Source organism: Salmo trutta, chromosome 24 (assembly GCF_901001165.1).
Source record: "Salmo trutta chromosome 24, fSalTru1.1, whole genome shotgun sequence".
NCBI classification, from domain to species: Eukaryota; Metazoa; Chordata; class Actinopteri; order Salmoniformes; family Salmonidae; genus Salmo; species Salmo trutta.
This window is the reverse complement of record NC_042980.1, coordinates 19995045-20022119: the sequence shown is the minus strand read 5'-3', so window position 1 is coordinate 20022119 and position 27075 is coordinate 19995045. Positions and strand designations below refer to the sequence as shown.

The window sequence follows — 27075 nt, the reverse complement described above, 5'->3', positions numbered from 1 at the left end:
CAGATCAGTCTATGTGTCTGTGTCTCTGTGTGTCTGCTGAGTCACTGCAAGCTGGAAGGAGCACTAGGCTAGCGGAGCAGACGACAGCAGAGCACCATGACCCACCGGCTGTTTGAGGAGATACACCATGCCTCCATCTACCAGAGGTACCGCTTTGTACCCCCAGAGGAGATCAGAGACATCATCCTGCATTACCTGGAAAGGAAGGTGAGACCAGAGTTTAATATACTATAATATATATCAAAAGTTTGGACACACCAACTCATTCAAGAGTTTTTCTTTATTTTTAATATTTTCAACATTGTAGAATAATAGTGAAAACATCAAAACTATGAAACAACACATATGGAATCATGTAGTAACCAAAAAAGTGTTAAACAAATCAATATATGTTTTATATATCTGAGATTCTTCAAAGTAGCCACCCTTTGCCTTGATGGCAGCTTTGCACACTCTTGGCATTCTCCCATCTAGCATCATGAGGTAGTCGCCTGGAATGCATTTCAATTAGCAGGTGTGCCTAGTTAAAAGTTAATTTGTAGAATTTATTTCCTTCTTAATGCGTTTGAGCCAATTGGTTGTGTTGTGACAAGGTAGGGGTGGTATACAGAAGATAGCCCATTTGGAAAAAGACAAAGTCCATATTATGGCAAGAACAGCTCAAATGAGCAAAGAGAAATGACAATCTACTCCAGAGCTCTCCCCGAGAGGCATGAGACAAGGGCGGACACCCTCTCCCTTCCCGAGGGAGCTGGTTGAACGGTGGCCAGGTATAGATGCAGTTGTAATAGGAACCCCTGGCACCGTGCTGAGGTCCCATCATACTCCCTGGGAAGGGAGAGACGTATCCCACTGGGACTGGATCCAGGAGGGACGGGTAGAGGTAACCCCGGCTGCGCTGGTCGAGGCTTCCTGTCTCTCCCAGCGGTCCATGGTCTGGACAACGCGATCCATCGTGGCACCGAGATGTTGCAGCATTGCCGCGTGTTCCCGGATGTGCTCCTCGACTCCTCGGGCCGGGGTACCTGCTCCTGCTGACTCCATGGGTGGTGTGAAATTCTGTTACGGTGAGCACAACTGGAGGAGAAGTTAGGTGCAGGAGAGCAAAGAGTTGTGAACAGGCGTACACTTTATTTGGGCAGAGGCAAATAAACAGATGGACGCCACTGCGTCAAAACCTCCAGCCAAAGGGAAAAAGTGCAAGGCGCGAAACAGTCACAAAAATGAGCACAATGTTCCAATAATAATAGAGGAAACGACTTCGGCGGAAGTCGTGACATTTATTTCAGATTTTTTTTGGTTACTACATGATACCATATGTGTTATTTCAGAGTTTTGATGTATTCACTAATATTCTACAATTTAGAAAATAGTAAAAATAAAGAAAAACCCTTGAATGAGTTGGTGTGTCCAAACTTTTAACTGGTGCTGTATATTATCTGTACTGATCATCACATTTACACTATCACTAGCTATCACTCTCCTTTAGTGAAGGCTAGTTAAATAGTGTCTCGCTGGTCCCCTCTCTTCAGAAAGTCCAGCCTCATACCCTAGCTGTGGACCTGGGCTGTGGGACGGGACAGAACTCACGCCTGATGGCCCCACACTTCCAGGAGGTGGTGGGCATCGACATTAGCGAGTGCCAACTGGAGGAGGCCAGGGCAGTGGCAGGGTTCAACAACATCACCTACAGGTGGTTGAATGTATGTGTGTGGTCTAACTTTACTATCCTTTTGAGGTCCAAAAGTCCTCACAAGGATAGTAAAAGAAGAAAAATGTGACAAGCGGGGACATTTCGCCGATACTATTTTAAGCTTAGGAGTTAGGTTATGGGTAAGGGTTAGGAGTTAGATTAAGGTTTAGTTAGGGTTTTGGGGTTAGGGTTAAGGTTAGGGTTAAGGTTTAGGGTTAGGGATTCGGGAAAATAAGATTTTGAATGGGAATAAGAAATGTTGTCCCCACCTGGATAGTAAAACCAAGGTGTATGTTGTTTAAAAATGAACAGTGATGACAATCTGCAGAGACGGTCAATTACACTCAGCACAAAGGTCAGCAGTATCTTTCCACTATCAATAGGCCCCTAGTTAATACGTTAGTTTATGTAGAAATCCTCAATGATTGGTGCTGTCTTAATACTTACAGAAAAGGGACTGCAGAGGAGCTGCCGTTTCCGGATGGTTCTGTGGACCTACTGACTGCAGCCTCAGCGGCCCATTGGTTTGACCAGCAGCGGTTCCTCTTGGAGGCAGGCCGGGTCCTGAAGCCTTGCGGCTGCATGGCTCTGCTTGGCTTTGCTGATAACTTCAGACTCCATTACGGCTCATGTGGGGACAGACTCACTGACATCTATGAGGAGGTGACAAACAGAACTAGAATGACATTCGTTTTTATGGTGACAAACCAATGCCACGTAATCGGATCAGTGTCATATGTTTATTTTCAGTGGGTGCTAAGTTCAGTTGTTGCTTTCATGTAAAGAATGCTTATAAAATGTTTGTTTATTGAGACATGTCTCTTGTGAAAAATATATAATTAATCTCCATGGGATCACCTGTATGAATCAACAAACCCTCACAATTCTGTGTTTGATATAAGTACCACGTTTCCAGACTGGTGAGATTTTACTTTGCTATCCCCAGGTCAAGAAGGTGCTGTTACCATACACCAGCACACAGTTAGCAGTGGCCAACACCAAACTAAGGGAGCTTTACGCTGCTATCCCCTTCCCTGACAAAGAGAGGTAACTCATACAGCCTCTGTGGGAACCCAGTAGAACAGCCAGTTACACATTAAAACATTTCTCATGGTGTGACTTTTGACCCTGTGTCTCTAAGTTTCTATTTGAGAATGAAATATATATATATATACAGAAGTAATGTACTCACACCTAGTGACTCTCAGGTGGTCAAAATCAAATGTACTCAATAAACTGCAGGACTATTCAATATTATGACTTACTTGACTTAAACCTCTTGGCCCCCTTGGGAGCTTAGGGCATCAACTATGACTCTCCTCTCAATTCAACAGTGTGGGTATCTGTTCTTCTTTCAGGATTGAGTGTATCCCACTGAAGCAGCAGATCTCAGTGAGGAACATAGTGGGCTTCATGGAGTCCTTCTCCATGTACCAGGCCTTCCAGAGGGCCGAGCCTGATGCTGCCACCACACTGCTGCAGAGAACACTCGACAGGTAACAACCCTGGTCAATCAACGGATGAATGAATGACTGAATGGATGGATGAATGGATTATGGGTGAATGAATGAACTAATGAGATAATACAAAAATTATTGAACAAATAAATTAAGAAAGAAATGAACGAATAAATACAAAATGTCATCCATGCCACTTTTATGGTCCATCCCACATGGAATTATTTTATAAAATATATTGATGTCATATTGTTGCAGGTTTCTGAAGGAGATGGGAGTCACAACACCAGACACACTCATGGAAGTGACGTTGGAGTATTTCTGTGTTCTGGCGTCTAAACCGGAGTGAACACTCTTTAAAGTGTGAATGTGTTTGTGTGTAGACAGATGTGTCTTAAGCTTGTGTTTAGGCTTGTGTGAATCATGTTCAAGCTGTTATTAGAAATATTATTCTGTTCACATAAGATTTCCTTGAAGTCCCTTTGGTTTTGTCTGCTCTTTTCTATTATACATTGTAATGTAGAGCAAACTATTCACCTTAGTAACATCATTACCAAAATGGTTGCCACCTTTAGTATCTTCCTTGCCTGAGATTTACAATAAAACGTCTGCAGACACAATTGTAAATGTTGAATATTTTTTTACTTCAGGGCCGTATCAAGTGTCTCAGCGTAATATTAGGAGTGTGGATTTTAGGATCGGTTTTGCCTTTTAGATCACAATGAAAAATATAACATGGACAGCGGGGATCTGATCCTAGTCTGAGACACTTGATACTTAGGCTGCGTTTAGACAGGCAGACCAATTCTGATATTTTTTTCACTAATTTGTCTTTTGAGCAATCAGATCAGATCTGAAAAGGATCTGATGTGAAAAGATCTGATGTAAAAACATCAGAATTGGGCTGCCTGTCTAAACGTAGCCACACTGCCCCAGATGTTTTAAAGATTTTTATTTAATTTTTTATATGCTGTATGCATGGGTTCAACCAAATTCATAACATTATGCAAACTGAGAGAAGACCTTTAACCGGTTCTTGGACCAGTCCTTCAGACATTGACTGTTTATGATTAACTCTTTCAGTGAGGTAGTGGTAGTGCAGCTCAATACAAAGCCTGTTGTTGAATAAAAGCTCAGTGATCAGTTGGAGTAGGGTTTTTATCTGAGTAAGGAGACTGAACTCATCAGGCTTTTGTATTTTCCCACATCAATCACAACAAGGAAAACACCTCATAGGAAAACAAGTTTCTGATCCTTCCCCCATCCCATCTTCTTATTGGTTCTGACACAGCACACAGCTCTCTTTGACCCCATGTAACCCTGGCCCAGCCTCATTAGCAAACAACCCACATTCCCATGAATCCGCTGCACTGCCCTTTCCTCTCTCTATCTGGGGCCTGTCTCATACTAGCCTGGCCAAGCACCTAGTGGTTTCCCTGAAACTGGCCCTGTGAAGAAAGGGAATCTCCTGCGATGAGTGTTGTAGGGTGTGTGTGATCACATTCCTTAACGTAGCCTCCACAACCCAGTGAGAAAGAGAGGTTGCATGAGTTTTAGTAAAAACTTTATGAAAAGCAGGTCTCTTTCTGGGTTGGTGAATACCATTGTATTCCTGTGTTGTTTTCTCCTGTAGTATAGCACAGCGACATGGATGGCCCATCATCTGTTTGAAGGTAAGGAGCATGCTGCCTCCTACTGGAAATACAGAGTCTCAGCTCATTGAAGAGGTCATGTTCTTCCTGAAGAGAAAGGTAGGAGTGACATACACCTGTTACACATTATACAGACTTGGTTTTCCTAAATCAAATATCATGGATTATGCATGCACAGATTAAATGGTTACAGTCTTCTATGGATGTGAAATAGTTACAATGGAAAATATTATTGCGAAACATTACAGAATTATATCAATGCATGTTTCGTTCTAGCTTTTTAATGTTTTTGCACCAGAAAAAGATGGTCTTTTTACATTCTAATGCCTTTAAAAATGTTTGCATGTACTAACAATGTCTCATACATGTGTGTGACGGGGATGTGTCCTGTTTGACAGAGGGGCATGCAGCCCTTTGACCTGCCAGTAGATGTAGGCTGTGGGTCGAGTCAGGGCACCTTGCTCCTGGCCTCCTCACTTCTCCTCGGTGTTGGGGACCGACGTGAGCCCTGCCCAGCTGGAGGTGGCCCAGGAGCATGCAACCGTCACTAACATCTCCTACAGGTCAGAGCCAACCCCAGAGGGGAGAGGAGGAAGGTGGACTGGTCATGTTTTGTTTTGAGTAACACTAACGTGGACTCAAACTCTTTTTACATTACAGTGAAAGAATTTGTTTTATATAAGTTGGCCTACTAGACTTGTAGGTACAAAATCATTTTAGTCAGGGTGAATTTGACATGGATTTACCAATACCGTCTCACTCAGAACAGTCTTGCCTTATGTAACAGTACCACAATGTGATGGGAGAGGGGACTGTAGGGTTAAAGTCCTTGTTGATGTGGACACAGTGAAATTAGGCCAAGGGCCAAACCGGACAATGGGACCCTTGTCTGCTCAAACTCGTGCACGTCTTCCTGTAGTGAGCAAACATAAAAGCTACAACTACTGATACTATTCTGGAACAGTGCCATCTGAACTATATCTCAAGAACGAAACCACAAAGTCGTGTGCAAATTCTAGTCTGGTTCCCATCGGTTTTTGATGTTTTGCCATCTCCTATAGTGGAGGTGACAAGTTATTTGAAATTAGCAGCCCAGTTGTCATAGTAGATATTTTAACCTCTCCTTTATGTGACTAAGTGATTACTTGCAGTAGCCTCCTCTTTCCCCCTCTTTATATACAGTATCTCTCCTCCTTCCATGTAATGATTGACAGATCCTAGTAAAGGAGCAGATCAGTCTCTGTGTCTGTGTCTCTGTGTGTCTGCTGAGTCACTGCAAGCTGGAAGGAGCACTAGGCTAGCGGAGCAGACGACAGCAGAGCACCATGACCCACCGGCTGTTTGAGGAGAAACACCATGCCTCCATCTACCAGAGGTACCGCTTTGTACCCCCAGAGGAGATCAGAGACATCATCCTGCATTACCTGGAAAGGAAGGTGAGCCAAGAAAAGATAATATTACTGTTATAGACTGTCTTCTACAAGACATTAGACTTGCACAGTTGGCAGCTAAGACAAATCTTAGGTTGTCTAAGATAGGTCTTTGGTGTAATGCTTCCACACAGTGTCCGAGATAGAAATGAAAGTAAAAAATGCCCTCTATTGCATAACATTTCAGGATTATGACATTTTAAATCGGATATCTCAACCATATATCTCAACCATTTCCTGTTGCTAAATGCTTTTAAGTCTTGTGACAATAGGTTACTAAACTGTCATCCATTATGTTACGTTATTACCGTAAGCTTGAAATTCAGCATGCAATGTGTCATACCTATAGAGCAAAGACCAGAGTGTATAATATATATATATATATATATATATATATATATATATATATATATAATATCTGTATTGAACATCACATTTATCACTAGCTATCACTCTCCTTTAGTGAAGGCAAGTTAAATAGTGTCTCGCTGGTCCCCTCTCTTCAGAAAGTCCAGCCTCATACCCTAGCTGTGGACCTGGGCTGTGGGACGGGGCAGAACTCACGCCTGATGGCCCCACACTTCCAGGAGGTGGTGGGCATCGACATTAGCGAGTACCAACTGGAGGAGGCCAGGGCAGTGGCAGGGTTCAACAACATCACCTACAGGTGGTTGAATGTATGTGTGTGGTCTAACTTTACTATCCTTGTGAGGTCCAAAAGTCCTCACAAGGATAGTAAAAGAAGAAAAATTTGACAAGCGGGGACATTTCGCCAATCCTATTTAAGGCTTAGGGGTTAGGTTTTGGGTAAGGGTTAGGAGTTAAATTAAGGTTTAGTTAGGGTTTTGGGGTTAGGGTTAAGGTTAGGATTAAGGTTTAGGGTTAGGGGTTCTGGAAAATAGGATTTTGAATGGGAATAAGAAATGTTGTCCCCACCTGGATAGTAAAACCAAGGTGTATGTTGTTTAAAAATGAACAGTGATGACAATCTGCAGAGACGGTCAATTACACTCAGCACAAAGGTCAGCAGTATCTTCCCACTTTCAATAGGCCCCTAGTTAATATGTTAGTTTATGTAGAAATCCTCAATGATTGGTGCTGTCTTAATACTTACAGAAAAGCGACTGCAGAGGAGCTGCCGTTTCCAGATGGTTCTGTGGACCTACTGACTGCAGCCTCAGCGGCCCATTGGTTTGACCAGAAGCGGTTCCTCTTGGAGGCAGGCCGGGTCCTGAAGCCTTGCGGCTGCATGGCTCTGCTTGGCTTTGCTGATAACTTCAGACTCCATTATGGCTCATGTGGGGACAGACTCACTGACATCTATGAGGAGGTGACAAACAGAACTAGAATGACATTCGTTTTTATGGTGACAAACCAATGGCACGTAATCGGCTCAGTGTTTCATATGTTTATTTTCAGTGGGTGCTAAGTTCAGTTGTTGTTTTCGTGTGTAAAGAATGCTTATAAAATGTTTGTTTATTGAGACATGTCTCTTGTGAACAATATATGATTAACCTCCATGGGATCTTCTGTATGAATCAACAAACCCTCACAATTCTGTGTTTGATATAAGTACCACGTTTCCAGACTGGTGAGATTTTACTTTGCTATCCCCAGTTCAAGAAGGTGCTGTTACCATACACCAGCACACAGTTAGCAGTGGCCAACACCAAACTACAGGAGCTTTACGCTGCTATCCCCTTCCCTGACAAAGAGAGGTAACTCATACAGCCTCTGTGGGAACCCAGTAGAACAGCCAGTTACACATTAAAACATTTCTCATGGTGTGACTTTGACCCTGTGTCTCTGAGTTTCTATTTGAGAATGAAATATATATATATATATATATATATATATATACAGAAGTAATGTACTCCCACCTAGTGACTCTCAGGTGGTCAAAATCAAATGTTGTACTCAATAAACTGCAGGAGTATTCAATATTATGACTTACTTGACTTAAACCTCTTGGCCCCCTTGGGAGCTTAGGGCATCCACTATGACTCTCCTCTCAATTCAACAGTGTGGGTATCTGTTCTTCTTTCAGGATTGAGTGTATCCCACTGAAGCAGCAGATCTCAGTGAGGAACATAGTGGGCTTCATGGAGTCCTTCTCCATGTACCAGGCCTTCCAGAGGGCCGAGCCTGATGCTGCCACCGCACTGCTGCAGAGAACACTCGACAGGTAACAACCCTGGTCAATCAACGGATGAATGAATGACTGAATGGATGGATGAATGGATTATGGGTGAATGAATGAACTAATGAGATAATACAAAAATTATTGAACAAATAAATTAAGAAAGAAATGAATGAATAAATACAAAATGTCATCCATGCCACTTTTCTGGTCCATCCCACATGGAATTATTTTATAAAATATATTGACGTCATATTGTTGCAGGTTTCTGAAGGAGATGGGAGTCACATCACCCGACACACTAATGGAAGTGACAAGGGAGTATTTCTGTGTACTGGCGTCTAAACCAGAGTGAACACTCTTTACAGTGTGAATGTGTTTGTGTGTAGACAGATGTGTCTTAAGCTTGTGTTTAGGCTTATGTGAATCATGTTCAAGCTGTTATTAGAAATATTATTCTGTTCACATAAGATTTCATTGAAGTCCCTTTGGTTTTGTCTGCTCTTTTCTATTATACATTGTAATGTAGAGCAAACTATTAGCCTTAGTCACATCATTACCAAAATGGTTGCCACCTTTAGTATCTTCCTTGCCTGAGATTTACAATAAAACGTCTGCAGACAATTGCAAATGTTGAATATTTTTTTACTTCAGGGCCGTATCAAGTGTCTCAGAGTAATATTAGGAGTGTGGATTTTAGGATCGGTTTTGCCTTTTTGATCACAATGAAAAATATAACATGGACAGCGGGGATCTGATCCTAGTCTGAGACACTTGATATTTAGGCTGCATTTAGACAGGCAGACCAATTCTGATATTTTTTTCACTAATTTGTCTTTTGAGCAATCAGATCAGGTCTGAAAAATATCTGATGTGAAAAGATCTGATGTAAAAACATCAGAATTGGGCTGCCTGTCTAAATGTAGCCACACTGCCCCAGATGTTCTTTTACATTTTTTTTTTAATATGCTGTATGCATGGGTTCAACCAAATTCATAACGTTATGCAAACTGAGAGAAGACCTTTAATCGGTTCTTGGACCAGTCCTTCAGACATTGACTGTTTATGAGTAACTCTTTCAGTGAGGTAGTGGTAGTGCAGCTCAGTACAAAGCCTGTTGTTGTTGATCTATGGCTCAGTGATCAGTTGGAATAGGGTTTTTATCTGAGTAAGGAGACTGAACTCATCAGGCTTTTGTATTTTTTTTGCACAAATTAGTTTACATCCCTGTTAGTGAGCATTTCTCCTTTTCCAAAATAATCCATCCACCTAACCTGTGTGGCATAACAAGAAGCTGGTTAAACAGCATGATCATTACACAGGTGCACCTTGTGCTGGGGACAATATAAATACTCTCTAAAATGTGCAGTTTTGTCACACAACACAATGCCACAGATGTCTCAAGTTTTGAGGGAGAATGCAATTGGCATGCTGACTGCAGTAATCTCCACCAGAGCTTTTGCCAGAGAATTGAATGTTAATTTCTAAACCATAAGCTGCCTCCAACGTCGTTTTAGAGAATTTGGCAGTACGTCCAACCGGCCTCACAATCGCAGACCATATGTAACTACGCCAGCCCAGGACTTCCACATCTGGCTTCTTCACCTGTGGGATCGTCTGAGACCAGCCAACCGGACAGCTGATGAAACTGAGGAGTATTTCTGTCTGTAATAACGCTCTTTTGTGGGGAAAAACAAATTCTAATTGGCTGGGCCTGGCTCCCAAGTGGGTGGGCCTCTGCCCTCCCAAGACCACCCATGGCTGCGGCCCTGCCCAGTCATGTGAAATCCATAGAATTGGGATGCGAAATCTATAGATTAGGGCCTAATGAATTTATTTCAATTGACTGATTTCGTTATATGAACTGTAACTTAGTAAAATTGTTGAATGTTGCATTCATATTTTTGTTCAGTATAGTTATAAAGGCAAATATTATTGCAATACATTACAGAATTTTATCAATGCGTGTTTCATTCCAGCTTTTTAATGTTTTTGCAGCAGAAAAAGATTGTAAATATACTTTCTCCTGCCTTAAAATGTGCACATGTACTTATAATGTCTCATACCGGTGTATGATGGGGATTTGTCCTGTTTGACAGAGGGGCATGCAGCCCTTTGACCTGGTTGTAGATGTGGGCTGTGGGTCGGGTCAGGGCACTGTGCTCCTGGCCTCCTCACTTCTCCTCGGTGTTGGGGACCGACGTGAGCCCTGCCCAGCTGGAGGTGGCCCTGGAGCATGCAACCGCCCCTAACATCTCCTACAGGTCAGAGTCACCACCCCTAACATCTCCTACAGGTCAGAGCCAACCACAGAGGGGAGAGGAGGAAGGTGGACTGGACTGGAGGGTCATGTTTTGTTTTGAGTAACTAATGTGGACTCAAACTCTCTTTACATTACAGTCATAGAATACGTTTTTTATAAGGAGACTTACAAGATTTGTAGGTACAAAATAATTTCATTCAGGGTGAATAGACATGGATTTACCAAGTCCATCTGACTCAGAAAAGTCTTGCCTTTAGTAACAGAACAACAGTGTGATGGGAGAGGGGACTGTAGGGTTAAAGTCCTTTGTTGATGGGGACACAGTGAAATTAGGCCAAGGGCCAAACCGGACAATGGGACCCTTGTCTCCTCAAACTCGTGCACGTCTTCCTGTAGTGAGCAAACATAAAAGCTACAATTACTGATACTATTCTGGAACAGTGCCATCTGAACTATATCTCAGGAACGAAACCACAAAGTCGTGTGCAAATTCTAGCCTGGTTCCCATCGGTTTTTGATGTTTTGCCAAGTCCTATCGTGGCAATAACATTAGGAGTTGGCAAGACAGCAGAAACAGATCTGGTACCAAGCTAGCAAATATCTTTACAGATCTGAGACTCGGCTAGCAAATAACTTTACAGATCTGAGACTAGGCTAGCAAATAACTTCAGTATAGCCTGTATTATGTAGCCCTGATTGTTATGTACAAATTCTCAATGCATACAGTAGATTTGTTGTGTGTTTTTCAACAGCATTTGTCTTTTTTTATCTCATCAGTTTTATGCTGCCCTCGTGCCGTATCGTAACCTCTGCCTGGGCCCCAACTCATTGCTCATTCTGTGTTGAACAGTTGTGTCTAGGCAAGAGTGTGTGTGGATGAACAGCCAGGTCTCATAGACTAGACATAACATAGTAAGCCTACCCTTCCCCTAACCTTAACCCTTTCAGCTAACCCTTCCTTAACCCTAGCCTAGCTAACGTTAGCCAGCTAGCAACCTAGCAACCTAGCTAGAATTCGTAACATATCATACATTTTGCAAATTCGTAACTATTGTACGTTTTGTAAATTCGTAACATATAATAAGAAGTGTAATTTGTAACATATAATACGAAATGGGTGATGGACAACCACAAATGAATACATACCATATGAAACGTAACATATCTTACTAAATGGAACTTCCCCAGATGTGCGTACAGAATAATATGAAATGTAAAGGCATCATTTAACGTTACATCTAACATCTCTCTCTGTCCTCTTCAGACTGTTGGCTGTGATGGAGGTGACCTCCCCAGAGACTGAGGTTGTGGTCGGAGTCAGGTATGTCTACCTGCTAGCCTGCAAGCCAGAGGACTAGCTACAGATGACTGAGACTATGATGTGTCCCCTGTGGAAACTTAAATATTTAGTTAATGATGAACAATTAAGGAAGTTGTTATTACTGTGTACATTTATATTACTAAAGCTTGCCAATGAGTGGTATCTAATATAGTTTGTCATTCTGGCTCCAGTTTTACGTACTTCACAAGCAGACAAACACAGCCTGTGATATGAGGTGTGTGTGTGTGTGTAGCATAGGATCCCTCGGAGGAGTAATCTCGAGAGACCAAATGACCCAGTTTGTCACTGAGACAGGAGGACATTGATTCCTTACATTGGGCCTCAAAGCAGAGGGAATAGTATATACAGGGAAAAGTACCTAGCATAGCACTTTCAGTCTCTAGAGGTTTTGCTTCATGGATACAAGCTTGTTTAGATGACTTTCCAGCATGGGTTTTCATTTTGTGTGTGTGTGGTAAGATGTAGAGAGAGTGGATGTCACAGGAGCTTGTCCTAACTGCATGGGCATAGCAGGGGACATCTGTAAAACAATCACAGAAGAGACAGTAAATAACATTGCCTTAGGAAAATATGCCTCTCCATACCCCTTGAGTCCATCACAATGTTTGGTAAAATATAGCCAACCAGAACATTCAATAGAGAGTGGGTTCCACTCCTGGACCAAAATAAGTAGTGTGCTGTGCCGGATGTCCACCCACTCAAAGCATGGAAAGTGTGTGTGCGCGTGCTTGTGTGTTTGTGTGTGATATAGGGCAGGGAACAGCGGGTTGTTTCGCATCCATACTTTCTCTGAATAAGGGGCCAAGCTGGGGCAAAAGTCCCACATCACTTCTGGAGCCACAGTCACACCAGGTGATCAGAATGAGTCCAGACCAGGACCAGACCACAGGAGTAAAGAATGTATAGATACACCCTCAGTTCTGGGATATTTATTGTCATTGGGGCCTCAGAGTAATGCTGACGCATAAAAACAAAAGATGTATAATAAATCTGACCCCTAGCCTGCTCTGTGGCTGTATATTGTGGAAGTGGATGGCCATTAATCAGACACTGACAAAAATGATGAGTTCCTCACTTCAGCAATGACTGAAATGCCTGAACACTGCTGAAAACCCTATAGATGCTTAAATGTTCACATGCCAGATATGGAAAAATAGGGATTTTAGTGATAAGAAGTAATAAGTTATTTCAGCTACTGCCCTGAGGCCCTTCTTATCAGCATTCCCAAAACAAATACTAAGGGTGGCAGCCTTGCTGAAGAAATTATCCCTTTGGAAAGGGTGGGTAGCCGAAGACCATTGTGTCATTGTTAGAACGAGCGGTTCAGGATTGAGGGATTCTCTGCTGCAGATGCCCTATGATATGAAATGCAAAGAGGAACTGGCTGGCCAGCCTCCTGATAACATCTTTCCAATTATAACAACACTGCTTATAACAACACTGCTCTCCAACATCTTCATCTGATTCCAACAAGTGGCAACAACAACATAGAAAAGCAGTGCTGGCTCGCGGAACTTTTTATTTTTAGGTTTATTTTGGATCGTGGATTGCTCCCATTCTCTCATGCTCATAATCTCTGAGTTTTTATTTAGCTCTGCTGCCTGTAACACTTGGGTAAAACAAAAAAGGTATCACTTGGCACTAACAGACAGTGAAGCACCATTCATGAGACACCAAATGGGGGCCTTGACAGTCAGAGCAAGAGGGCACTGTTGCTTGGGAATCAGAACTGACATATGCTAATTAATACAGAAACCCAAACACTGCAAGTCTTGTCAGTGTGTGTGAATATAGTAGGCTTATGTAGCATTGTGAGGTTTGGGTAATTTCCAGTGTGTAGAAGTTAGCTGAGGCTGTAAGCTTTTGTGAATGGGTGGGGAGAAGCAAGGTTTCTTTTTCTAATAACAAAAAGTAAAATGTTGTCTCTTTGGTTTGGCTTTTGATTTAGTTTAATAGGAACTTTTACATGGTATGTAACTAGAAACCATAATTTCCAAAACAATTCTTAGGGCGATTTCACGTAACTTAACATAATGTGTTACTTATTTTGACCAACTGTGTTGCCTATTTTCTTTGCTTTGTCTAGCAGAACTTATGTTTTCATTTGATATTTGGCCGGACAACAGTATTGAACGAAACAATTCCTGCACCTCCTTTAATGACACTGGCAGCAGAATTGTTACAGCTGGCTTTACAAGTGGGATGCACTGTTGAGCGCTACATCCCAAGGGCTTCACGCTGATTGTACGGAGATTGTGACAGCTGGTTAAATTGCATCTCTTGACAAGGCAAGAACAAGATGTATGTCAGGAGAAGTGCAGTATTATCATAAGGAGAATTATACTTGGAATACGGAGGAGGAATGGAGGCAAGAGCGGCAGAGGAGGTCTAAGAGAGAGAGGGAGGGTGAAGTATCGAAGGTGGTAGGTGTGGTGAAGTTCTCAGAGCCCGAGGCTTGCACTGAGGGTCAGGATAAAGATGAGTCTGTGACAGTAGATGAAGTTGTGGAAAAAGTGTATCCTTGCCTTTTGGCTGATCCATGTGTGGTTTCAGGGTGGGTGAAAACAGAGTTGGGTAATGTGGAATCAGTAAAGGTAACCAGAAGTGGTCTTGTGATAATTGTTTGTGTTTCTGCTGGTAGCAGGTGCTCCGTGTTAAACGAATGCGGGCGAGAGATGAGAATTGTTTTGCTCTCAAGAAAAGGGCGCCATTGAAAGGCGTGATTACTGGGTAGAAGTAAATGTGAAAGCTGACCAACTGAAGGGGAAGAGTCCCGGTGTTTGTGATGCTCGTTGTTTGGTGCAACGCAGAAAGGGTGGCGTGAGTGGAGAAACAGAATAGTTATTGTCTGTTCTTTTGAGTTTTGATGTTGAGTCTGCCCGACAAAGTGATGTTAGGATATAGCAATAATCCTGTACAAGCTTTTGTGCCGAATACATTACGTTGTTACAGGTGTCAAGCTTATGGGCATGTGGCAGCAGTGTGTAGGAGGGAGGTTCCTAGGTGTGAGAAGTGTGCAGAAGGGCGTGAGACAAAAGAATGTGTAGCATTGGGAAAAGTAGTGGTATTTGTTAATTGTAGGGGTGCCCGTGGGGCTGGGGATCAGAAATGTCCTGTGCGAGAGAGGCAGGTTGAGGTTTCCAGGGTTAGAGTAGTGCAGAAGTCGTCATATGCTGAGGCAGTGAAGAAAGTAGAGGAAGATGGGTCAAGGGGAAGGGATCCTGAGAAGAAGGGTGTGAGTAGGGAAAGGGGGATACCTAGTCAGTTGTACAACTGAATGCCTTCAACTGAAATGTGTCCTCCGCATTTAACCCAACCCCTCTGAATCAGAGAGGTGCGAGGGGCTGCCTTAATCGACATCCACGTCTTCGGCGCCCGGGGAACAGTGGGTTGACACCAATCAGGCCCTCGAAGACTGTAGTTGCCCGTCAGGCTGTTGGCCTGAAGTAGGACTAAATAGTGGAGTATTGTATTTATTTTTTGTGAGTGTAGCGTTAGATGGTTGGGTATTTGTATGTTTTAAAGAAAATTTATGAGAGTTATACTCCAGTCTAGTAGGTGGCGGTAATGCAACATTTGTTGGATGCCAATCGCCGTTAAACCTCATCGAATAAGAAGTTGTTACAGCTGCTTGGCAGCTTTTTTTACGTATCAATATTAACATTTGTCTTTATATATTCGTGAGGTTGTTTGGCGACTGAAGTTTACTTCCAGAGGCTTGCTTCCGAGTGTCGTTGCTTAGGGTGTGGACGGAGCGCTTTCTGTGAGACAGCAGGTAAACAACCGTGCAGACATTAGCTAGTTTGTGATTTTTTTATGTCGCATAACTAACCTCATCAACGTTATGTATCTTCTAGCTATGTAACTAGCAATTGTTTTCGCTATCTGTTGCAAGTCTCCTTATCCTTGCCACGCTCTACTGTACCTACGTCCACCTAACTGAGGGTGTATTTGTAAATTCAATCTGGAGTGCCAGAGTGCGCTCTTGACGTTCTAATTTTTAGAATGTTATCATATTGTCGGTTCGTAAATTCAGAGCATTTCGCTCTCTGTGTTCAGAGTGCACAGTGGACGCTCTGGCCGAGGAGTAATGTTGATCTGGGCGTTCTGCCCAAACAACGCAGTCAAGTAGCCAAGCTAACTGGCTAGCTTTCTAGCTAACGCTACTTATAGACACATGAGAGAACACCTCACTCTGACCATTTTACGTGCCCTAACAGACTGGCTAGGCTGTTTTCATGTTATCCAGAGCATTGGTTACTGTGCTGCTGGCAACAATTTAATTGCGACTTTTCACCGAGGTTTACTGACACCGGCCATATTCAAGGGGTGTTGAGCTTTCGTAAATGTATCAGTTATGCCAGTATGAATGTGAGACAATATGTCCGCAGGAAAGTATAATGACATCAACTTTTCAAGGTGTTGGTAGTGTATTCACATTTCTATCATCTGAAGGATGTGCAGAACCATGTGAACACGTGCACCATCTCGGCAAATGTCAATGCATGGGTTACATGCATTTTCATCCTGTTTGCATGTTTCAGGCACTACCAGTGGTTTGAAAATATGATTTAATTCTACTTTCCTGTGGATATATTGTCTCGTATTCCTATCTGCTAAAAGACCAACCAGTCCTGGTAATGTTGCTTGTGGTGAAATTTTCAGATGAGAAACAGCTTTACAAGCTGCATTACATTGTGTAAGGTGATTTTGTTATATTTGACATTACAATTGCGTATAACTTCATTGCAAACTTTCAGAAGACGAATTAAATGTCTGTACTTGTTCTTCTGTTTTGCTATTGTTTAGACAATGTTCTGTTCGATAACCTAATTGCTGCATCATAGGACCCAGTCTAGTTTGACAATTTTAGTCTTAATGCATAATCTACACTAAACAAGAATGTAAACATAACATGTAAAGTGTTGGTTTAATGAGCTGAAATAAAAGATCCCAGACATTTTCCAAATGCACAAACTTGATTTCATCCCTGTTGGTGAGCATTTCTCCTTTGCCAAGATAATCCATCCACTTGCCAGGTGTGACATATCAAGAAGCTGAATAAATAGCATGATCATTACACAGGTGCACCTTGTGCTGGCGACAAAATGTGCAGGTTTGTCACAACACAATGCCACAGATGTCTCAAGTTTTGAGGGAGCGTGCAATTGGCATGCTGACTACAGGAATTTCCACCAGGGCTGTTGCCAGGTAATTTAATGTTTATCTTCCATAATCCTCCAACGTCGTTTTAGAGAATTTGGCTGTACAACCGCAGACCACGTGTGTGTGGTGAGTGGTTTACTGATGTCAACCTTGGGAACAGAGTTCCCCATGGTGAGGTTATGGTATGGGCAGGCATAAACTACGGACAATGAACACACTTGAATTTTATCGATGACAAATTGAATGCACAGAGATACCATGATGAGATCCAGAGGCCCATTGTCGTACCATTCAGCCGCCACATCACCTCATGTTTCAACATTATAATGTACGGCCCCATGTTGCAAGGATCTGTAGACAATTCCTAGAAGCTGAAAATGTCCCAATTCCTCCATGGCCTGCATACTCAGACATGTCCCCCATTGAGCACGTTTGGGATGCTCTGGATTGATGTGTAGGACAGCGTGTTCCAGTTCCCACCAATATCCAGCAATTTCGCACAGCCATTAAAGAGTGAGACAACATCCCACGATCAACAGCCTGATCAACTCTATGCGAAGATGTCACCCTGCATGAGACATGGTCGTCACACCAGATACTGACTGGTTTTCTGATCCACGCCCATACCTTTTGTAAGATACCTGTGACCAACAGATCCATATCTGTATTCCCAATCATGTGAAATCCATATATTAGGGCATAATAAATGTATTTCAATTGACTGATTTCCTTATGAACTGTAACTCAGTAAAATCTTTGAAATTGTTGCACGGCGTGATTTTAGATTTTTGTTCAGTATAAATGCATGCAGTACATGCATAAAACTTTTGCCAGGCGTTTGACTGTTTTTATAAAAAATAAAATGGAAATATGTATGAGATGTTTTAAACCACTAGTTTATCTATAGGCATGTCCGCATGTGGCCCTTATCGGACATCGTTCCACACAAGAACATCACACACAAATCAGTGTTTTGCAATTTGTCAAGAGGTGACAAGTTATTTGATCTTAGCAGCCCAGGTGTCTCTTTAAACCTCTCCTCTATGTGACTGAGCGACTACTACCAGTAGCCTCCTCTGTCCTACTCCTTATATACAGTATCTCTCCTCCTTCCATGTAATGATTGACAGATCCTAGTAAAGGAGCAGATCAGTCTCTGTGTGTCTGCTGAGTCACTGCAAGCTGGAAAGAGCATTAGGCTAGCGGAGCAGACGACAGCAGAGCACCATGACCCACCGGCTGTTTGAGGAGAAACACCATGCCTCCATCTACCAGAGGTACCGCTTTGTACCCCCAGAGGAGATCAGAGACATCATCCTGCATTACCTGGAAAGGAAGGTGAGCCAAGAAAATATAATATTACGGTTATAGACTGTCTTCTACATGACGTTAGACTTGCACAGTTGGCAGCTAAGACAAATTTTAGGTTGTCTAAGATAGGTCTTTGGTGTAATGCTTCCACACAGTGTCTGAGAGAGGGCATTTTTTACTTTCATTTCTATTAGAAAATATTTCAGAATTATGACATTTTTAAATCAGATATAAACATTATCTCAACCATTATCTGTTTCTAAATGCTTTTGAGTATTGCGACAATAGGTCACTAAACTGTCATCCATTATCTTACGTTATTACCGTAAGCTTGAAATACCTATTTAGCAAAGACCAGAGTGTTATATATAATAACACACACACTACCGTTTACAAGTTTGGGGTCACTTAGAAGTTTCCTTGTTTTTAGAAAGAAAAGCAATTTTTTTGTCCATTTTAAAATAACTTCAAATTGATCAGAAATACAGTGTAGACATTGTTAATGTTGTAAATGACTAATGTAGCATGAAACGGCATATTGTTTTAGGGAATATCTAGAAAACCCTTTAGCTGTGCTAACATAATTGCAAAAGGTTTTCTAATGATCAATTAGCCTTTTTAAAATGATAAACTTGGATTAGCTAACTCAACGTGCCATTGGAACACAGGAGTGATGGTTGCTGATAATGGGCCTCTGTACGCCTATGCAGATATTCCATTAAAAATCTGCCGTTTCCAGCTACAATAGTCATTTACAACATTAACAATGTCTACACTGTATTTCTGATCAATTTGATGTTATTTTAATGGACAAAAAATGAGGTTTTCTTTCAAAAACAAAGACATTTCTAAGTGACCCCAAACTTTAGAACAGTTGTGTATATTATCTGTATTGATAATCACATATACTCTATCACTCTCCTTTAGTGAAGGCTAGTTATATAGTGTCTCACTGGTCCCCTCTCTTCAGAAAGTCCAGCCTCATGCCCTAGCTGTGGACCTGGGCTGTGGGACGGGGCAGAACTCACGCCTGATGGCCCCACACTTCCAGGAGGTGGTGGGCATCGACATTAGCGAGTGCCAACTGGAGGAGGCCAGGGCAGTGGCAGGGTTCAACAACATCACCTACAGGTATTTGAATGTGTGTGTCTTTAACTTTACTATCCTTTTGAGGTCAAAGTCCTCACAAGGATAGTAAAACAAGGAAAATGTGACAAGTGGGGACATTTTGCCATTCCCCATACATTAACAAAAACGGCTATTTTAGAGTTTGGTTAGATTTAGGGATAATAGGATTTTGAATGGGAATAAATGTTTTGGTCCACTCTTGGCTAGTAAAACCAACGTGTATGGCTAGTGAAACCAACGTGTATGGCTAGTGAAACCAACGTGTATGGCTAGTGAAACCAACATGTATGGCTAGTGAAACCAACGTGTATGGCTAGTGAAACCAACGTGTATGGCTAGTGAAACCAACGTGTATGGCTAGTGAAACCAACGTGTATGGCTAGTGAAACCAACGTGTATGGCTAGTGAAACCAACGTGTATGGCTAGTGAAACCAATGTGTATGTTGTTTAAAAAGAAACAGTGATGACAATCTGCAGAGACGGTCAATTATACTCAGCACAAAGGTCAGCAGTATCTTCCCACTTTCAATAGGCCCCTAGTTAATACGTTAGTTTATGTAGAAATTCTCCATTTTGTGGCTGTGTCTTAATACTTACTGTACAGGAAAGGGACAGCAGAGGAGCTGCCGTTTCCGGATGGTTCTGTGGACCTACTGACTGCAGCCTCAGCAGCCCATTGGTTTGACCAGCAGCGGTTCCTCTTGGAGGCAGGCCGAGTCCTGAAGCCTTGCGGCTGCATGGCTCTGCTTGGCTTTGCTGATAACTTCAGACTCCATTACGGCTCATGTGGGGACAGACTCACTGACATCTGTGATGAGGTGAAAAACACAGAACTAGAATGACATTCTATTTTTATGGTGACAAACCAATGCCACTTAATCGGTTTAGTGTGTCATATGTTTATTTTCATTGGGTACTAAGTACAATTGTTTTCATGTACAGTATGCTTACAAAATGTTTGTTTGCTGCCATATTGAGACATTTCTCTTGTGAAAAATAGTTTAATTTCCATGGGATCACCCTCACAATTCTTTGTTTGATATAAGTACCATGTTTCCTGACTGTTTCCTGACTGAGATTTTACTTTGCTATCCCCAGTTCAAGAAGGTGCTGTTACCATACACCAGCACACAGGTAGCAGTGTCCAACACCAAACTAAGGGAGCTTTACGCTGCTATCCCCTTCCCTGACAAAGAGAGGTAACTCATACAGCCTCTGTGGGAACCCAGTAGAACAGCCAGTTACACATTAAAACATTTCTCATGGTGTGACTTTGACCCTGTGTCTCTAAGTTTCTATTTGAGAATGATCATAGATACATACATACATACATACATACATACATACATAAGAAGTAATGTACTCACACCTAGTGACTCTCAGGTGATCAAAATCAAATGTTGTACTCAATAAACTGCAGGAGTATTCAATATTATGACTTACTTGACTTAAACCTCTTGGCCCCCTTGGGAGCTTAGGGCATCCACTATGACTCTCCTCTCAATTCAACAGTGTGGGTATCTGTTCTTCTTTCAGGATTGAGTGTATCCCACTGAAGCAGCAGATCTCAGTGAGGAACATAGTGGGCTTCATGGAGTCCTTCTCCACGTACCAGGCCTTCCAGAGGGCCGAGCCTGATGCTGCCACTGCACTGCTGCAGAGAACACTCGACAGGTAACAACCCTGGTCAATCAACGGATGAATGAATGAATGGATGAATTAATGAACTAATTAGCTAATTAACAAATTAACCCCGTGGAGTCGAATGACAAACCGGTGTGTCAGTCTAAGTTGCATAACAAAAAAATCCACATCACAATCCGTCAGTTTAAGCTAGAGATACTGTGTCTGTTTTTTGCATTGGATGCGTCTCAATCCAACGCATCCGCCAGTGTCACACTTCCCCATCTGCAGTGAAAGGTGACAGAGCTAGAGCGGTGTTTGTCAGACCATGAGACATCCTGAAAATAATCTGTAGCGTCCAAACAGTTTGAACTACAAACTATTGACCACTGTATGGATAGACTCTCACTCTCACGATGGTGTTCTACGCTTTGCTCTACGACCCCCACAAGTGCCAGGAGACTCGTCTGAAGTCAGTACCGTCTGTGCTAAATTCTGTTTGATAACGTCCGGACTGTTTGGGCTACAAACTAATGGACGTCCACTAGTGTCACGGGACTCGTCTGAAGGTAACCAGTACCGGTTTAAAAAACGGATGGAAGTGTGCAGGTAGTTTTGTACCTACCCCAAAAAAGGGGTTAAATATGTGTAAACAAAGAAGGAAAAAAAATGTGATTATTATTCTGGTTTTTGTATTTTACACCCTTTTCCCCCGTCTCATCGCTGCAACTCCCCGATGGACTCGGGAGGCGAAGGTCGGGTCACACGTCCTCTGAAACATGACCTGCCAAACCGCACTTCCTTACAACCGCCCGCTTAACCTGGAAGCCAGAAGCACCAATGTGTTGGTGAAAACACCTTTCAACTGACGACCGAGATCAGGCGCCCGGCCGCCACAAGGAGTCTCTAGAGCGCGATGAGCCAAGTAAAGACCCCCCGCCGGCCAAACCCCCCCCCTAACCCGGACGACGCTGGGTCAATACAGCCGTGATCGGGAGTCCGCCTCCAGCCTTAGACTGCTGCGTCACTCAGGAGGCGCAATACCTGAGTTTTTTTTTTTTTTAATATCTCCTAGATTTAGGACAAACACTTCAAAACCTTATTTCTTCTGATACATTTTTTGACAGTCCTTTTTGCCATTTACGAATGTTATTCAATGCGTTTCTATCGGTTTTAGTAGACAATTCCAAAATAAACATTTTATCAAATCATATTCATATAATTTTTTTATATACCTAAAGGGGTCCTAAAATTCTCAATCAAATAGCTAAATGATCCATAGGTATGACCAATTTAAAACAATTCCATCTGTCAGATTAGCCCCCCCCCGTCTTAGACTCTAAAGATTAAATGAACAAATAATTATTTTATTTACTTGTATGCCACTTTTCTGGTCCATCCCACATGGAATTATTTTATAAAATGTATTGATGTCATATTGTTGCAGGTTTCTGAAGGAGATGGGAGTCACATCACCAGACACACTCATGGAAGTGACGCTGGAGTATTTCTGTGTTCTGGCGTCTAAACCGGAGTGAACACTCTTTAAAGTGTGAATGTGTTTGTGTGTAGACAGGTGTGTCTTTAGCTTGTGTCAATCATGTTTAAGCTGTTGTTAATAGAAGTAGTAGTATTCTGTTCACATAAGATGTCATTGAAGTCCCTTTGGTTTTGTCCCTTTTCTTTTATACATTGTGATGTAGAGCAAACTATTCACCTTAGTAACATCATTACCAAAATGCTTGCCACCTTTAGTATCTTCCTTGCCTGAGATTGACAATAAAATGTTTCTGCAGACACAATTGGAAATGTTGAACATTATTTAACTTCAGGGCCGTATCAAGTGTCTCAGAGTAATATTAGGAGTGTGGATTTTAGGATCGGTTTTGCCTTTTAGATCACAATGAAAAATATAACATGGACAAGGGGGTATGTGATCCAAGATTAGCACTCCTAATGTGAGACACTTCATACTTAGGCAGCCCAATTCTGATATTTTTTTCACTAATTGGTCTTTTGATCAGGTCTGAAAAAGATGTGGTTGGGATTGTTAAAAATATCAGAATTGGGCTGCCTGTCTAAACGCAGCCATACTGCCCCAGATTTTCTGTTGGTTTCTTTTTAATATGCTGTATGCATGGGTTCAACCAAATTCATAACGTTATGCAAACTGAAAGAAGACCTTTGGTCGGTTCTTGGACCAGTCCTTCAGACATTGACTGTTTATGATTAACTCTTTCAGTGAGGTAGTGGTAGTGCAGCTCAGTACAAAGCCTGTTGTTGATCTATGGCTCAGTGATCAATTGGAATAGGGGTTTTATCTGAGTAAGGAGACTGAACTCATCCGGCTTTTGTATTTTCCCACATCAATCACAACAGGGAAAACACCTCATAGGAAAACAAGGTTCTGATCCCTCCCTCTCCCATCCCGTCTCCAGGGGACTTCTTATTGGTTCTGACACACTACACAGCTCTCTTTGAACCCATGTAACCCTGGCCCCCTTCATAAACATCCTCATTAGCAAACAACCCACATTCCTTATGAAGCCGCTGCACCGCCCCTTTCTCTATCTCTCTCATACTAGCCTGGCCAAGCGCCTAGTGGTTTCCCTGGAACTGGCCCTGTGAGGTAAGGGAATCTCTTGAAATTAGTGTGTTGGTGATCACATTCCTTAATGTGGCCTCCACACCCCTGTGAGAAAGAGCTTGCCTGAATTTTTGTATAAACCTTATGAATAGCAGGTGTATTTCTGGGTTGGAGAATACATTTCCTATTCCTGTTGTTTTTTTTCCTGTAGTATAGCTCAGTGGCATGGCCAATCGTCTGTTTGAAGGTATGGAGCATGCTGCCTCCTACTGGAAATAGTCTCCCTCAGCTCAAAGAGTTCATGTCCTTTCTGAATAAAAGGTAGGAGCAGTTGTGAATTCATGGATGCCAATGGAAGCCAAGCTTCCCCCAAAAATATACCTAGAAAATAATCTAAATATAGAATAATGTATCTTTCGCCTCTCATAATTGTCCTTCAATTCGCAAGAGGCTGAATGGATCTCACAAAAGAAAGATCCGAGCGCGCGAAACAGCGCCCCCTGTCTACGTGTAAATGGTCCTGGCTGAAGAAAAGGGAAGCGAGCTTGGATTTGTCGTATTTTTCAAATCGAATTGAACGCATACGTCATTGACGGAAACAACTTGAATTGTTGCATCTCGTTGTGTTATTGTTCTTCAGTGTTTCGCTAGCTAGCTAAACATTGGCCTTTCCTAAATTAGCCATGGATGTAGATAGGGATTTGGACTTGTGGTTTTACTTAATTCTCCGTACTGGCCAATGATTTATAACGGCGATTCTGATCTAAACATTAATTCATACATTGTTGTACTACTGACCTGAGAGGATGGAAGTTCAATATGTAGCTCGACGTAGAAGGCTAACTTTAACTAGCTAATGTTGCCCATTGATGGAAGATAGGGTACCTGGCTAAAATGCTTGAGAGCTAGCCTAGGACAACAAAAAACCTAAATCATGTACTGTATTACATAGTGATAGACCGTTTCGTCAACATGAGAGGTGGATTGCATTGGCGTTTCTCTACAAGTAGGGTGAGAACGTGTTGTTCTACTTGCACTCACAGAAATCAGAACCATGTGACCATATTTGGCTTACGTTGATTGGACCAAATAGTTTATGGTATCTTTAAATGGTCACTGTATTAGATTTGGCAGAGATTATTTGATGTTTAAATGGTGCTGGCATATTGGAGGCAGCTCCTGTTTTCTTTGCGACTTTCGGTAACTGGTTCTAAATCAATCGTTGTTTAGTGGTCCGAAAACGCCGGAAACATTGACTTGCTTGACCATGCTGTAGGTCATGTAACTGTCTGTTACATGCAATATTCTTTGTGGACTTCACCGGACAGAGGTTGGTATCCGGTTTTGTGATAAAACAAAGGTGTGGTTGAATATATTCTGCCACTGTCTTATTGTCTCCGCCTTTAGGCCTATATATCACGGTCGCAAGGCATATGAATTAATTGCACTGCGTGCTCTATAACCTGTTATCACAACACAGATTGTAATACGGGGGCCTTGGCTTCCCCAGTGATTTTACCAACGCACCGCTACAGGGTAGCAGACTGTCTAAAAAAAAAAAAATACCATGGAATATGCATGCTCAGATTATTTGGTTATGGTCTTCTGTGGATGTAAAATGTAAATGTAACATGTAAAGTGTTGATCCCATGTTTTATGAACAGAAATAAAAGATCCAATCCATACGCAATCCAAATTTAGTTCACTGTTAGTGAGCATATCTCCTGCTGATTAAACAGCATGATCATTACAGAGATGCACCTTGTGCTGGGGACAATTAAAAAGGCCAAACTAAAATGTGCAGTTTTGTCACAATGCCAGATGTTTTGAGGGAGCATGCAATTGGCATGCTGACTGCAGGAATCTCCACCAGAGCTGTTACCTCAGACCACATGTAACCATGCCTGATAAAACTGAGGAGTTCAGTCTGTAATAAAGCCCTTTTGTGAGGAAAAACTTATTCTGATTGGCTGGGCCTGGCTCGCAAGTGGGTGGGTCTCTGCCCTCCCAAGACAACCTGTGGCTGCACCCCTGCCCAGTCATGTGAAATCCATAGATTACTGCCTAATGAATTTATTTAAATTGACTGATTTCTGGATTTCCTTCCTGTAACTCAGTAAAATTGTTGAAAATGTTGCGTTTGTATTTTTGTTCAGTATAGTTATGTAACAGATTTATATCCTACTCTCCTTGCGTTGTGTTTTTTCCTAATAAATCACATCAGCCAGTGGTCCCAGTTGAGCATCATTTATTCCTGTTGTTAAATGGGAAACAGCACGGTAGTTGTGCAGGGCTTAATGATACTGATGGCTGTCGATGGCAAAATCTGTAGCATGAAGACAACTGTGTTAGCAGTGGGCTTATGTGACCATTACAACGGTGTATGCTAGCTAAGACACTTATTTACAGCAATCATATGCCAAAGCACATCCCAGAAAGCCCCTCAATCCCTAACAGGTACCATATACCCACACATGTATAAATCAGTAACGTACAGCAAACTTGTACACATTATAAAATATAAAACAGTATTCAGAACGTGACCTACCCCTTGCATCACATTTTCATACAGGGAAGACCTGACGTTCGCGATCTCCCACTATCTGCAAGCGGGGCCAATCACAACACGCCTTATTGTCATCAGTTGAACCAACCAATACGAATGCTTGAACATTAAGTACACATTTCTTTAGAGGCAAGTGGAAACATAACCAACCCTGTTACAGTTACAATGGCAAATATTATTGCAATACATTACAGTACCAGACAAAAGTTTGGACACACCTAATAATTCCAGGGTTTTTCTTTATTTGTACTATTTTCTACATTGTAGAATAATAGTGAAGACATCAAAACTATGAAATAACGCATATGGAATCATGTAGTAACCAAAAAAGTATTCAAAGTAGCCACCCTTTGCCTTGACAGCTTTGCACACTCTTGGCATTCTCTCATCCAGCTGCGTGAGGTAGTCACCTGGAATGCATTTGAATTAACAGATGTGCCTTGTTAATTTGTGGAACGTCTTTCCTTCTTAATGCATTTGAGCTAATCAATTGTGTTGTGACGAGGTAGGGGTGGTATACAGAAGATAGCCCTATTTGGTAAAAGGCCAAGTCCATATTATGGCAAGAACAGCTCAAATATGCAAATAGAAACTACAGTCCATCATTACTTTAAGACATGGTCAGTCAATCCAGAAAATATCAAGAAGTGCAGTTTCAAAAACCATCAAGTGCTATGATGAAACTGGATCTCATGAGGACCGCCACAGGAAAGGAA

The 27075-nt window shown here is 42.1% G+C and overlaps 3 protein-coding genes across 4 annotated transcripts; all 3 read left to right on the top strand.

Annotated features, from left to right (window-relative positions):
* Positions 1-23008, top strand: LOC115160880 (putative methyltransferase DDB_G0268948). The gene is made up of 7 exons (XM_029711377.1): positions 1-207; positions 1533-1693; positions 2143-2356; positions 2640-2740; positions 3052-3189; positions 3409-3537; positions 22783-23008. Exons 1-6 carry the CDS (start codon positions 97-99, stop codon positions 3497-3499), a joined length of 816 nt encoding a protein of 271 aa, XP_029567237.1. The 5' UTR covers positions 1-96; the 3' UTR covers positions 3500-3537; positions 22783-23008.
* LOC115160879 (putative methyltransferase DDB_G0268948) lies at positions 5876-9003 on the top strand. Its single transcript, XM_029711376.1, has 6 exons — positions 5876-6238; positions 6739-6899; positions 7349-7562; positions 7850-7950; positions 8280-8417; positions 8637-9003. Exons 1-6 carry the CDS (start codon positions 6128-6130, stop codon positions 8725-8727), a joined length of 816 nt encoding a protein of 271 aa, XP_029567236.1. The 5' UTR covers positions 5876-6127; the 3' UTR covers positions 8728-9003.
* Positions 10239-23008, top strand: LOC115160878 (putative methyltransferase DDB_G0268948). 2 transcript variants are annotated; one of them, XM_029711375.1, is made up of 9 exons: positions 10239-10636; positions 11413-11547; positions 11900-11956; positions 18274-18481; positions 19425-19585; positions 20188-20401; positions 20682-20782; positions 21120-21257; positions 22654-23008. In XM_029711375.1, exons 4-9 carry the CDS (start codon positions 18371-18373, stop codon positions 22742-22744), a joined length of 816 nt encoding a protein of 271 aa, XP_029567235.1. In that variant the 5' UTR covers positions 10239-10636; positions 11413-11547; positions 11900-11956; positions 18274-18370; the 3' UTR covers positions 22745-23008. The 2 variants fall into 2 exon arrangements, with proteins under 2 accessions (XP_029567235.1, XP_029567234.1); XM_029711374.1 differs by lacking the exons at positions 10239-10636; positions 11413-11547; positions 11900-11956 and adding an exon at positions 15340-15752.
* Positions 23009-27075: the final 4067 nt, after the last annotated feature.